General features: G+C 39.5%; 1 protein-coding gene across 1 annotated transcript; it reads left to right on the plus strand.

The window, feature by feature from the left end:
* Window positions 1-1,652: 1,652 nt before the first annotated feature.
* LOC104527033 (serine/threonine-protein kinase DCLK1) lies at window positions 1,653-13,848 on the plus strand (the record flags this gene model as incomplete). The annotated part of the gene is made up of 2 exons (XM_010170646.1): window positions 1,653-2,045; window positions 13,502-13,848. Coding segments are annotated over exons 1-2 (723 nt in total), but the record flags the coding sequence as incomplete, so codon positions are not given.
* Between the last annotated feature and the right edge of the window lie 756 nt (window positions 13,849-14,604).

A 14,604-nucleotide genomic window follows, 5' to 3' on the forward strand; every position in this document is an offset into this window, starting at 1 on the left:
CTTTGCAGCGCCACGGTCCAGCTGTATAATCACTGGTTTAATACAAACTTCTGTAAGCTAAAGAGCATCCATAAATCTTTCTGTATTTCCTCCTGTTGTTTTACAGATGGTCTGATTATTATTTTTTTTTCCTTAATGGTCACACAATTATGAGTGGTTGAAACAAAGCTTGTGCTTGCTTTTTTTTTTCTTTTTATTGGAAATCAATGAGAGAGACCACTTCTAAATTAGGTCTGTCTATCTCTGCTATAAATAAACTTACTGTGCTTTGCTGTTTTGCAGACAACTGCAAATCTAGGTGGCTCCTAAATTAAAAGAAATGTGTTTTAAACCTAATGGTCTTTTGATCATTCTGATTTTTTTGTTTGTTTCATTTTTTTGTGACAGTTAATGTGCAATTTATAGTGTTTAGTCTTGTGTTGGTTGTAAAAAGGAATGGAAGTATCTGCTTCCTTGATTTCATTTCAGAACATGTTAACTTCCATTTATGTGAACTATATGGAACAACTGGGATCATCCTGGTTAGAGCTGATGGTTGTCACTGTCAAACATGGAAGACATCAATCGCGAATCACCCATTGACACTGAATTTCTCACTCTTTCAGTGATAGTCTTGTAGGCAAAAGAAGCTGTCAGCCTTAATTGATTTGAATATTAGGCCTAGGATAATAATAATACATCTTGCAAATGTTACAGAGCACTAAAGCAGTTTGCTCATTTCAGAAGGAACTTCTTTACAGTGAGGGTGACAGAGCACTGGAACAGGCTGCCCAGGGAGGTTGTGGAGTCTCCTTCTCTGGCGACATTCAAAGCCCTCCTGGATGCCTTTCTATGTGATCTCATTTAGGTTCCTGCTCCGGCAGGGGATCGGACTAGATGATCTTTCGAGGTCCCTTCCAATCCCTAACATTCTGTGATTGAAATACACTAGTTTCCTTTCTCTCTGTAATCTTTTTTTTTAATTTCACAACATTTGAGCACTTCTGTTGGTTCAGAGTATGCAAAATATTTGTACAAGGACAACTGAAGTAATTTATTACAAAGCTTAGGCTGTAGGGGAACCAATGGTTGGAATGCACAAGTGCTTTTGAACAGTGGGCTTGACCCACTAAGTGGGAGTCCTGATTCTCATTGCCAACTTGCGGCATCTGTTCCTCTGAGGAGTTCTTAACTGCTTGCTTGTTGGAGACTGGTTACCTTCCTGAATTGGCACCTCTTGAGATTACAGTTGGAACAAACAGTTTAGTGGGGGTGAACGATCTAGAAGGTAGACTGGACTCAAATAGCACCTGAATATAACATGAGAAAAAGTAGAAGGTTGATACATTTGTTCTTTTTTTCCAGTAGCTCAACTTTGTCACCTCGTTTTTGGAGTTCTTACTGAATTTGAACAAACACTTTTTAATGTTTGCATATTACTTGAAGTTGGTTTCATGAGTGGCGTTTCTGTGGTGTATAAAAGCCTAACTTATAAACATGGCAAGAGAGTTAGCTGTAAAATGGACATGTGACTGTAGCATGGTTTCATTCACATTTTTCTCAAGCTGGCAAGTAGTCCTTTCCAAGTGCCATGTATAGAATGTAAAGTCTCAAAGTGAGCTCCCTTTAAATGTGTAAGTTTCTTAAACTTTTCTTCTTCTTTTGTGCATCCTTCAGGTTGAACTTCAAGATGTCTTTTGGGAGAGATATGGAGCTGGAGCATTTTGATGAGCGTGACAAAGCACAGCGATACAGCAGAGGGTCCCGGGTAAATGGTTTGCCGAGCCCTACTCACAGTGCCCACTGCAGCTTTTACCGAACCCGTACTCTACAGACCCTGAGTTCTGAGAAAAAAGCCAAGAAAGTTCGTTTCTATCGTAATGGAGACCGGTATTTCAAAGGGATTGTATATGCCATCTCCCCTGACCGGTTTAGATCCTTTGAAGCTCTCCTGGCTGATCTCACCCGAACTCTGTCTGACAATGTGAATCTGCCCCAGGGAGTGAGAACAATCTACACGATTGATGGCTCCAAGAAGATTTCCTCCTTGGACCAGCTAGTAGAAGGTCAGCAGTAAGATTTGGAGGTGTAAAGTTATGTTAGAGTCAGTGTTTGTCTAATCTGTTAAGTCTTCCTCAAATATGTAATGATATTGTTACTATTGATAAAGAAAGGATCTTCAGTAGTATAACTAGAATTGTGAGCATCTGAAATTGTGCCATGAAATATTGTTGTCTTGTTACTTATTTCCCTCCTGTTGAAAGTGTCTGACCTTTCCCTTTCTGTTAAGCTAATGTTGGTAGTCCTACATCTTGAAGATCACATCTGCTGCCTGTCTTGAACTTGCATATTTAAAAATGCAAATAAGAGTTTAGTCAGTTAAACTTGACAAAGTCTGTGGTGCTGATGAAACCTACATGAAATTCACTTCAGGTGGATTTTTTTTTTTTAAAGTTCATCTGTACCTATGAAGAGCTCCAACTCTTCCCTACAAGTAAAAATGCCTCTAGTAAAATACTCTCATGGAGTGGCACTAATGCAGGCAACCTGTTAAGAGGAATGTTGTAGCCATGGTTCAGCTGGATTAGATTGTAAACTTTTCTCCCTTGTAGCATTTCCCTTTTCCTCTTCCCCAGTCCATTGGCATCCTTCTGTTATTTTTAAATAAGGTTCATGTACCTGCAATGTGAAGCATTACCAGTGATTTGGTCAGAACTGACTGGTCTTGGTCACTGTCAAACATCAGAGATGCCAGTTGCTAATTTGCCTGTTGACACTAAATTTCACTCCTTCGCTGGCAGTTTTGTTGGCAAAAGTACCTGTCAGCATTAATCCATTTGAATATTAGGCCTAGGATATTAATAATACCTTTTACAAGTTTTACAAATTGCTAAAGTAGCTTTTCCAACATAAAGTGCTTCTGGCTTGCAGTGGGTTTCTTTTTCTGCGTGTAGGCAATAGCTCCTAGTATAAAACATCAGAATGTATAACATCTGAAGGCATTAACTAGCACATGGCTGTGACTGAGGTTATTTTTTTTAATCTGTAAAGTTTAAATGCAGGTGTTTAACTGTGTTCAAAGAAAATAAAAGTGGAACAATTTTTTCACCATTGTTTTCATCCTGCCTCTGGCCCCAGTGTGCCGTGAACAAACCTGTAAAGCATGGATCTATAGCCACTGGAGTAGCAATTTAGAGTTGTAAAAGAGATTGTAATTTCTTTATGATTTTAATTTTTAGCACTGGGTTAGAGAATTTGCAGTATCAGGATGTAATGAGAGGATCAGAAGGCAGCTAATGTGGGGAGAGAAGAAAAGCCTCATGCCAAATAAGATTCCTGAAAGTGGGGCACATCTTTGCATAGCAGGTGCTCAGCCACCATTGAGTTATCTACTTTAGATATCATAGCAGAGGAAAGCTTTTTAAGGAGAAGTTTTGAGAAGAGGATATTCTTGATAATCCTCCTTGCATAAAAAGGAGAGTAGGAAACAACATGAAGATGCTCAAAAAGAAAATTGAAGCAGTGGGATTGTCCATGTAAGTAAGGGGTTTTGGAGTGGGGACTGTAGGTTTAGTGAAATGGAAAGGAAACTGGTCTTAAGATCAATGTCATGAATTCCAGGGCAGAGTTTTCATCAGGACAGTGTTTAACTGGTGGAGAAAATCAATTTCTGAGAGGAAAGGCCAATGTTAATCAACATCTGTTTAAAAGCAGTGTTTGTGCATTTTATTCTCAGTAGTGGTATAAATAATTGTGCTTATTTGATTGCTATGCTCATCAAGAAGCAAGTATCATTGATATTAATGTTGATTTGCACAGTCTTTTGCTGCCAGTCAGAACCAGGTTTTGAAAAGAACTGAATGCAGGAATAAATTCAGCAACCTATCAGATTGGTTTATTTTGGCATCCTAGAGAAGAATGGTATCAGTTATAAATCAGTCAGTCAAAATGAATGACAGTACAAGAGCAGAAGTTTATTTTAAAGAAGGGCTTTGGGCTTCCTTTTAGTTTTGTGGGACTTTATTCCTTTTCAAAGAACACATCCTCTCTTTCTGTGTATAGTTCAAGTTGGACAGTCTTGTTTTCTTGTGCCATTAACACTGTGGGATTTACAGAAGTCAGTCTTTGTGTGCAATTAGAGAGCTACATCCTTCTACCACCTGAAAGGAGGCTTCTCTCTCTCTATTTGTATAAAACTGCAAGGCGAGTTATCTTGTTCTGTTTCCCTCATAGCCTCACTATAGAGTACAGGCTCATATATTATTAGCTCAGTGATAGTTTTTATGTAAGCTTCTTCCACTCTTTACTGTACAAATTTATTTGCTAGTCTAGTACAGGATTAATTAGCTGGAAGCTGTCCTTTGTGTTTAAATAGCTGGAAAATCACTTGATTTTTACATCTTGCCAAATGACATTTGTGCTCAAACTATCGAAATACAAAGCATTGCTTTCTTCATGTTGAGACTATTCCCTTACTGTATGAATTAATTTAATGAGACTGTTATGAATTTAGATTATTTTTTCTTTTTTCTTTTTTTTTGAAGGGGGGAGGTGGTCATTTATTTTAGTGATGGCATTGTAAGGTAAATGTCTGAAGTCTGTTACGTGTTGTTTTTTCTTCTTCTATGCCTATGAGGAAGTTACTGTATTCTTACCTTCCCATACAGTACATGAAGACAGAGAATCAACTAGTTCCTGGGGGGAAACAAGACAGCAGCCACTGTCTTTCATCCCAGAGCTAAACACATAGAGCTGCACGAAAGATAGTCCCAAAGGAAAAAGACTGTAAAGGAGCTGTTTTGCTTCAGTAATATTTATTTCTGTCCTGCATACAATTCAGAGCTGGCATGGCTGCATGCTGGTGCTGCAGGTTATTTTGAGGAGCATGGACACATCTTCCCTTTAGAAGACTTGGGGCATGTGGGATTTGTTGGAATTTCATAACAAGGGGTATGTACCGTTGTAAAATTTTCACATGCTCCGTAACTTCCCCTGTCACCGTGGGTGAAGGAAAGAATACAATGAATTCAGGTTACCTTCTTTTAATGGATCTGATGTTCAGGATCCTCTTACTTTTAAATGATGGTTTCCAAATGTGATGTGACTTTATTCCCTAGGTATGACATGTAATCAAAGCATTTAGAAACAATGAAGATGAAGTTGCTCTTAGGGCTGAATTGTCTAGCTGTAAACCAAGTCTCAAGAAAGGACTAAGTGCCTTTAGCTTCACAGTTCAGGAAGGACAGGGAACTGCTTGAGAGAGTCCAGCGCAGAGCCACCAAGATGATTAAGGGAGTGGAGCATCTCCCTTATGAGGAAAGGCTGAGGGAGCTGGGTCTCTTTAACTTGGAAAAGAGGAGACTGAGGTGTGACGTAATTAATGTTTATAAATATGTTAAGGGCGAATGTCATGAGGATGGAGCCAGGCTCTTCTCAGTGATGTCCAATGGTAGGAACAAGGGGCAATGGGTGTAAGCTGGAACACAGGAGGTTCCGCTTAAACTTCAGAAGGGACTTCTTTATGGTGAGGGTAACAGAGCACTGGAACAGGCTGCCCAGGGAGGTTGTGGAGTCTCCTTCTCTGGAGACATTCAAGACCTGCCTGGACGCCTTTCTGTGTGATCTCATTTAGGTTCCTGCTCCGGCAGGGGGATTGGACTGGATGATCTTTCAAGGTCCCTTCCAATCCCTAACATTCTGTGATGGTACACTTCTGGAAAAGCAAAAGGCAGAGGTGGACTGATGGGTCATACCCCCAAAATTACTATTCAGCAGTGTAACAAGAACAGTAATAGATTGGAATGAGCAAGATAACTCTGAAACAAAGAGTATTATTTACGGTTTTTATTCCTGGGGTCCTGTTATGTGAGACAAAGACCACAGAATCAATCCATAGCCAGAACTGCATCCCTCTCTCATTAATTTTTATTATAATATTACCTCAGAGTCCTGAGTATGAACCAGAATCAATTGTTTTAGGTTTCCACCATACCTACCACAAAAGATGAACCCTGCAGCAGAGAACTGGCAGTCAAAGACAAACCAAAAACCCCAAACCGCAAGATGGGTGAGAGAGTACTGGGAAACAATATTGGTTACACTGCCAAGCTATTGTGGAGACTTGTATGTGTGCATGCACATTTTATGTAAGCATAATGGCAAAAATAGTTTTAAGGAATAATCTGAAAAAGAATGTCTCACAGGGATTATCTCCTCACTGAAGGAGCAGTTTGAAAGAGCATAGATAGACCAGTTTTAAAATCTGGTAAGGACTGTAACTAGCTAATAACTCTGGGGAGATGTGAACCTCACTGCAATGGCAGAGGAGATGATGGGTCACATGAAGACTGCAGGAAGGCTCTTGCAAGTGGAGGCAGGCAGTTTGTGTTTGACACAGCAGAGAAGCTGCCTACCAGTGGAGGGTTCAAAAGGCAGTGCCTCCTTGCTGAAGTAGTGGACTGTGACAGAGTTCCTGACTTTTTTTGTATGTGGGTATTACTATTCCTACTGTCACCTCATTCCTCTTATCTCAGCTTTTCACTCTCCTGCCTGCTACTGTTGCTGCCTCCTTGACTCTGCCACCCACTCCAGTGGGTCAGAGTCTAGGAGTTGATTGACGTGGTCTTTGATGTGCTCTGGAGCTAATGCTTTCTTCTAAGCCATGCCCACCTCAGCAGCTGGGAATTGATGGACTGGAAAGATTCATATGCATATGTAATATGCTATCAAAATAAAAATAGTAATCTGTTTAAATGTTTGTAGAGCTGAATCTATGTGGACATTTGTTTATCGGATTTAATTCACACTGGGTATTTACCATGGACTTGATCCAGGGCTGTGAAAGTTACTGAAACTTGGACTGGATCCTGTGGCAGAAATGCCTGCAATCCTTATATTGTTTAATAAACAAACAGCTGAATAATCCTGTCGCATAAAATGGTAGAGGGTTGTTCTGGCACTGTTTATTTGATTATTTTATTTCATGAATTTGAGAAGATTAATCCATTAGCCAGTCGATTTACATTGTGTCTTCCTTAACAATTTCTTGGGAGGTCCCATGGTTTCTTATTCTAGGTGCTTTCCATTTTTTTTGAGGGGGGTGGGGGGAGGGTTGTTGTTGTTTTTTTTTTGTTTTTTTTTTAAGTGTCTACAATACCAATCTTGCTTGTAGCAAGACTGTGGAAATTTGGGGGAGCAGAGGGGGAGGAAGTATGTCTCTATTTTCTCACTTTTCTTTTGATAAGGAAAAAAAAAAGAATTTTTAGTCTGAGCTGAGTAGAAAGAATGTTGTGCGAAATAAGTCCTTTAACAGGTCTGAGGAGATCTGATTTAGTTTCTGGTGCATCTGATTGCTAGGTGAACGTGGGTGGGTCGGATTTGTTTCCTGTAGATGCTCCGTTTCTTTTGCACTGTTGCATTTTTTCAGACACTGCAGAAAGGCAAGGCAGCAGTAATGTAGTTTAAGTAGGTTATTGCTCTATTAACTGACACATTTGGGAACTGTCAGGTAGTAACTTATTTGGTTCAGGTCATCTTCCTTTTGCAATCTGCTCTGCGTGGTGAGGGATAGTCAGAATTCTTTGTCCTTTCCCCTGAGAGATTGCTCTTCTGCCTTTTGAATGTACAAAACCAAAGGGTGGAAGTGAAGAAGGGCAGGTGTGCCTGTTGCACGGGGGTGCTGGGGGTGCCAGTCCCTTCTGTCTCCTCCTCATCTGTTTATTGCCCCATCTGTTAGGGAAATGGACAACAATGAGCGACTGCTGCACTGAGCATCCTCGCCAGGATGCCTCACCACCAAAGTGTTCAATTACTGCAGTTCATACATCTCGAGTGGGCTCGTAAATTAACTTTCCTTTCCTTGTACGTACTCTCCTATGAGGAATCAACATTATTTGATTTGTGAGTCTTGCTGCCTCACAAGGGGGGTTGGTTGTCCCCCTCTCTCCTTGAATGATTCAAACAGGTTCTCTATTTCTTCTCCAGGGTTTTCACCTAAGACCAACTGGCTTCTTTATGAAACCATTTTAGGCCAAGTCGCTGTTAGCACAGTAAAACAATGCAAATAATCCCTTTTAGGAGATAATGCCTTGATCAATCTTGTAGTAAGAATATCAGCAAGCTGAAGGAATCAAACTAACTGCTAATACCAGTGTGCCCAAGAGAGAATCACACACTTGCATCAGGAAAGCTCCAGTATTTAGAGGCAGTGATTCAACGTCTCCTTAGCAGCCACCCTGTACACAGATACTACTTTTTAAATTACATTTTTAATACATGAAGCATGTAATGAAATTCTCTCATGACCTGCAAGAACTATATTTGTGTTACATGGTTCTAGTGGTTCAGCTGCATTGAATTTTGATAGATGTGTAACTGCAAGTAGTAGGTTTTTGTTTGTCTCTTTTTTTTTTTTTTTTTTTTTTTTTTTTTTTTTAAATTCCTAAGCATAAATCATGTTTTGGGATCTGTCCCTCTACATGACTCCGTTATTAGCTTTCTGAATAGCTTCTCAATACTAAGATTTATTTTAATTGTTTCACATGGAATTTTCTGAAGTGTTGAGCACTTGCACAACTTAAATTGTAGTATTATTGGTTCAAAACTGGCAAACAAGCATTGTATTTTTTTTTTTTTTTTTTTGAAGGGTTAAGGTGATGTGCATTTCATTTGTGCTGCTGCTGTGAAGAGACAGGGGGGCTGTCAGGAAAGGGATACTTTCTGACATTTAGTAATGACTATTTTCCTAGATATCCCAAAACAGCTGGGTGTCCCCTCTTTCTTTTTCTAATGGCTATTGATACTGTAATCAAGAGTCAAAATGTCATTAGTGACAGCTGACTGCTGCTCACTCCTCTCTCTTGGGGAGCTGCAGTCTAATAGACACTTTAAGTGGGCTGTCTTTTTTTCAGTCCTGCACCTCCAAAGATTCCTTCTTCAGCACATGTGTTTTGTTACAAATCTAGTGTTTGGAGATTGTGACCTTCTTCCAGCTGCCTGTTAGCCAAAGCTGGTGTTTGCTTAGGCCTGACTCTGAGTAAGAGCTGATGGTGCTCAGTGGGGTTACCCCTGGAGATGTATTTTCCTGGTGCTCCAGAGCTGGGGAAGCCAGCTCATTGCTGGTATTGCCTGTCTGCAGATCACAGCTTCTGTCTCCTATCAGGTACAAGTCACAGGGATGAGCCTGTTGTCTGCGAGGCAGTTGTAGCCAGAGGTTACCAAAAATAAAAAGGAAAAAAATAAAATTGTGTCATCACCTGATTGTTTTGGTGAGGAAGCTGTTGCTAAGGCAGAAGGTAGATTTATTGGACTAGTAATCTTGCCCCTTGTGAAAATTCTTTGCAGTCTTCTCTTTTTCTCAGTTACCTTAAAGAGAGGATGAAAATCTAGGTGAAGGTGTCTTGTCCCTTCCTTTGAGATTTCCTCTCGCACCACAGATGCTAAAGGATTAGGCTAGACTTTGACATTTCTGGCTGCTGTCAGGGTGGGTCCCACATTCAGGAAATTTAAGCTTCCGTTTGAGTTTCTAGTTTTTTGAGTACTTATAATTTGCTGGATGTCACCATAAAACAGGGTTTACTGATCTTAAGATCAGATAAAAGATACTTTTAGGACATAGGGGTAGTGATAGTTTCCCTGGGCTAGCCCTTGGCCAGCAGCCAACACAGCCGTTCACCCACTTCCCTCCCACCCCCAGGGGACAGGGGAGAGGATTGGGGGGGCAAGGATAAGGAGGCTTGTAGGTTGAGATAAGAACAGGTTAATAATAGTAATAAAAGAAAACTTAAAATAATACTAATATTAAAATAGTAGTGATAATAACAGTTACAAAGTATGCAAATGAGTGATACACAGTGCCATTGCTCACCACCCACTGACCGAGCCTGGCCTGTTCCCAGATAACGATCCCAGAGGAGCGACAATCCTGAACTGAAACCGCAGTCCCAGAAGAGTGAGAGCCTGAGCGAAAGCCAGAGAGAGCCAAAAGAGGAAGAGACCCTCACTAATACACGGGATATGATATGGAATATCCCATTGGCATATCTAAATGCCAATTTAGTTTATTAATTTAAATATTCCTCACCCCCTTAGATCATGTGCTTATAGACTAACAGAACATGAAGTCCTTCACTTCCAGTGACAAAAATGAAAACACTGGTATGTTATTGGTGTTTCTCTCATAACAAATCCTAGCAACAAATCTAGCTACTGAAAAGAAACCCATCTCTATTCCAACTAAAAACCAGGACAGGGGTTTTGTCCATTTAGTTTTTGTTCTTACAGGCCTGGCCCTTAGGACCATCATGAACGAGAACTGCAGTCCCTGGTTAACATCCCTGAAGATTTATAAACACCAGGACTTTGCTTGAAGTATAAACAGCCTTAAACAGTAGCATTATGGGAGAGATGTCTGTATTTCTGTTTTCCTATATAAAATAGCTTTTAATAAAGATATTTCATCTTTAGAAGGCCTTGGATACACTACTTCCAAGATATTGTGCAGCTAAATATGAGCCAAGGGAAAAAAATAAATCTTGGTGCAAATACTTTATTGATGTAATATAGTACTGTTGGAAATGAAGAAAGGGATAACAGTCTGATGTTAAAACAATCCCATAGCTTCAGTGATTGCATTGGTCTTTTTTAATGGTCATTTATACAAAATTAGTTTTATAATGAAGAGCTGACTTGTGCTGTTAAATGCTACAAAGAACCCAGCTGACCTTTAACTATAGCAGATATTCAAAATCATGTGGAATGCTATCCTTTCAAGAAGCAGAACATAAAGAGAACTAAATGTAAATATTCTGGGTACAACACGTATGGGCATTTGTTTATGCACCTATGTTTTAAAAAGTGAGTTTTAATATGAAGAATTGCTTTTGAAGACATAATCATGCAACTGTACTGAACAATTTCTCTGATAGCACTGAAGCTGAAAATCATCCACCCTCTCCACCAAAGTTGTTTCTGGTGGGCTTCAAGTCTTACAGCAAATACAAGTGGAGACTATATATATATTTTTTTTTTTTTTTAATTTTATTTTTTTTTTTCCGTACAAAATGCTATTAATGTTTTTTAAAACTTGTTAATTTTATGGATGTGGTGCTGTGGGTGCATTCTGACCTTGCAGTAATTGAGTAGCTAGTGCTAAAAATATTGGATAGGGACATGGATAAAAGAGAATATGTACTGTTTGATCACTGTTGGATCATTACTGTGGCTCAGCCTTTCTGTTCTGATGTTACCATATATATATATAACTATATCTCACATATATACGTTGGAAAAAAAGAAGAGCTTACCTTTGTCTCTTGTAAAGTTGGTGTAAGCATTCCATGTCAGATTGCTTTCTTAACACTTTAGATGTTACTGCAAAGTGCAGATTAACTTGAATTTACACGATGACTAGTAAGCATTGGAATGTCTTACTTCAGCTCCCACTCTGTATTTTATTGTGCTTTAAAAGAGTGCTTTAAAAAACCCCCAAGTTCTTATGGTTCTTATGCTGTCATAGCATTTATCTTTTCTGTTCAGTAGTCCATTTTCACATGTTGCTCTGAGTTCTTTGCCTTCTCGTGGAGTTCTTCCACTACCTTTCTGATAATCACTGTACAGTGTGTTACTGTCTCACCTTTGGAGCATCATGTCAACAGACTCGAACCTCTGTTGCATGTGAAGCCTCCTGTCCCAGTAGATTCCTCCCCCTGGCATTTCTAACTGTGATAACTCTTTGTATCTGCCACCGTTCCTTGTGTGCTGTATTGTCTGTGGGGTGGGGTTGAGTGCCCCAAAACCTTAAAATTTGCGTCCAGAAGTAAAATTTAAATACTTCTTTTTCTTTTAATAATTGAACCATGAGTCCTCTTCCCTTAGGGTAGGAATCATTAGGAAAATCTTTGGTTCTTATGTGCTTTTTGGTGTAGGAGGTACAACACTGAGTTTTTTTCTGTTTTTATTTTAATATCTTGGGCTAACCTGCTAATGTGAAGGCCTCTATGTTATTAGTATACACTGAACTACTGAACCCAGGGGAATTAAAACATCTCTAATGTTTTTGTGGTGTTGTTCAGGATAGGAATTTGCATTATTTGTAATAGAGTTTAACTGTAGGCTGCCAGAAGGTGTGGTCTTGCTGCATCAGTATTTTTTTCTTTGGGGATTTTTGCAGCCAGAGTGTGAACTGGATCAGCTTGTTGTTGCAAAATGAGTATTGTCTTTGTTGTTCTCAATCAGATCACCGAGCTGATCCAACACCCTCAGTGCAAGTGACAGTGCAGTGACTTGGTCAACCTCAAGGGAGGGGTTGGGAGAGACCCAGCAGGTGCCCCTTTTGCAGCAGCCTGCAGCTGGACTGGATTAAAGTGTGACTGAATGGAGACATGCTAGTGTTTTCTGGAGATGTTATAGTTCCTCAGAAATTGTGTGGGTGTGGTAATTGCAAAAATATTTTATTGTAGATAACATTCCAATAGAAACATATGCTATAATAATTTTTTTTTCTTTAAAGTATGATAAATTTGTTGTGAGGAGAACTCTGTAATTACTACTCTTTTGCCTTCCTTTCCCCCCCTATATTATGTATTGAGTCAGTAGAGTAATACAGTGACACTTCTTGCATGTATGTATACTGGAGTTATGCTACTTAAAGCTTTAAATAATCAAATGTTAACAGATGTCCTATGACACTTTCATCCACCTTTCATAGGAAGTTATTTGTAACCTGTAGTTTTTGATAACATTTCATATTATTTCCTCTGAAGTGTTTGGGGCCCGCTGTTTTGTTAGGAGCGGGCCATTGAAGCATGAAGGCTGAGGGACTACTGTTAACGTGCTGGGGCTGAGCAGATGACTGATATGAACATTACTTACTGACATTTTGGGGTTGTTCAGCCTGGGGAAAAGAAGGCTCCAAGGACACCTTACTGTAGCCTTTTGATACTTAAAAAGAGCCTATAGAAAAGATGGGGACAGACATTTTAGCAGAGCCTGTAGCAATAGGACAAGAGTTAATGGTTTTAAACTAAAAGAAGGTAGTTTTAGTCTAAATGTAAGGAAAATATTTTTTTACAATGAGAGATGTGAAACACTGGAGCAGGTTGCCCAGAGAAGTTGTGGATGCCCCATCCCTGGAAACATTCAAGCTCAGGTTGGACAGGGCTCTAAACAACCTGATCTAGTTGAAGATGTCCCTGCTTACTGCAGGGGGTTTGGTCTAGATTACCTTTAAAGGTCCCTTCCAGCCCAAAGCATTCTATGACAGCAGTGATCCCCACTGCAGATGGTGTTTTCTGAAAAGAAAACTGCTGCTTTCAAGGATTTTGTAACAGCATTTTCTGAATGATTATCTGACGAGTGGTCTTGAAAAGGTATTTATAGTCTGCAGCATCTGAGAAGGGAAGAGATCAATACTTTATGCACTGTAAATCAAGAAAGATAAAAATAATGTTTAATAATTTGAGGATTTTTTTTTTTTTGTCCCCCTCCAATCTAACTTGCTGGTCTGGCACTTTTGTTTCCACAGGGGAAAGCTATGTATGTGGTTCCATAGAACCCTTCAAGAAACTGGAGTACACAAAGAATGTAAACCCAAACTGGTCAGTGAATGTTAAGACAACTTCTACTTCTCGTTCAGTACCATCTCTTGCCACTGCTAAAGGAGGTACTCCAGATGCAAAAGAGAATAAGGATTTCATTAGGCCTAAACTAGTCACTATCATCAGGAGCGGAGTGAAACCACGGAAAGCAGTCCGGATTCTGCTCAACAAGAAGACAGCACATTCATTTGAACAGGTTCTTACTGATATAACCGATGCCATCAAGCTGGATTCAGGGGTGGTTAAACGCTTATACACACTAGATGGAAAACAGGTAAGAATTTTCATTATGTTCATTGTCAGCATGAAGAAAATACAATTTTCCAAAAGGAATAGTACATTAGCAAAAAAATTACTTTGCTTTAGAACATAGAACCAGCCTTTCCACTGCTTATAGTGTACTTAAGATCTGTGGGCAGTTCAGGAACATACCGTGGAACTTTACTTGGCCTCTGTGATGGTCTTGCCATTTATAATAAATAATAGCTCCAAATTTGTCAGTCAAAAGTGTGATATGGTTTTGGCTCTGCATGCTGGAAATGTAGGATGAAGGATGTCATTTTAGAAAAGCTCATTCTGTTAACTTGTTTCAGCTTTTTCTTGCAGCAGTTTTATGAGTCATTGTACTTGTCTTTCCATAAACTGTAAGAATAAACAGTGAGGACACATTCTACCTTGACAAAAGCAAGCCTACTGCTGTCCAGAGTGACCAAATGATGAGTCTTACTGGAGCTAGAATGGACTATGAAGAAGGTGCAAGCTTAGGAAATGAGTGAGCTTTTTCCTTTTTGCAGGAAAACAGGTAGGGTTGTGTGTGGTATCCACATTTATTGAGGAATCTTTTGTAGGTTGCATGTAACTTATTCTATACAAGCAGTGTCTCTTTTTTGCTGACTTATTAAATTGTGGTAGGGTGAGATTTTGAGAGGCTTCTTATTGAACTTTGGGATAGAGGGACAAGAAAAAATATTACAGAGTAATCCTACTTCTTTTTGTCTTTCACTTTATTTGTAATTTATCTACGGACATG

Source organism: Antrostomus carolinensis, unplaced genomic scaffold, assembly GCF_000700745.2.
Source record: "Antrostomus carolinensis isolate BGI_N321 unplaced genomic scaffold, ASM70074v2 scaffold1796, whole genome shotgun sequence".
Taxonomy (NCBI): Eukaryota; Metazoa; Chordata; class Aves; order Caprimulgiformes; family Caprimulgidae; genus Antrostomus; species Antrostomus carolinensis.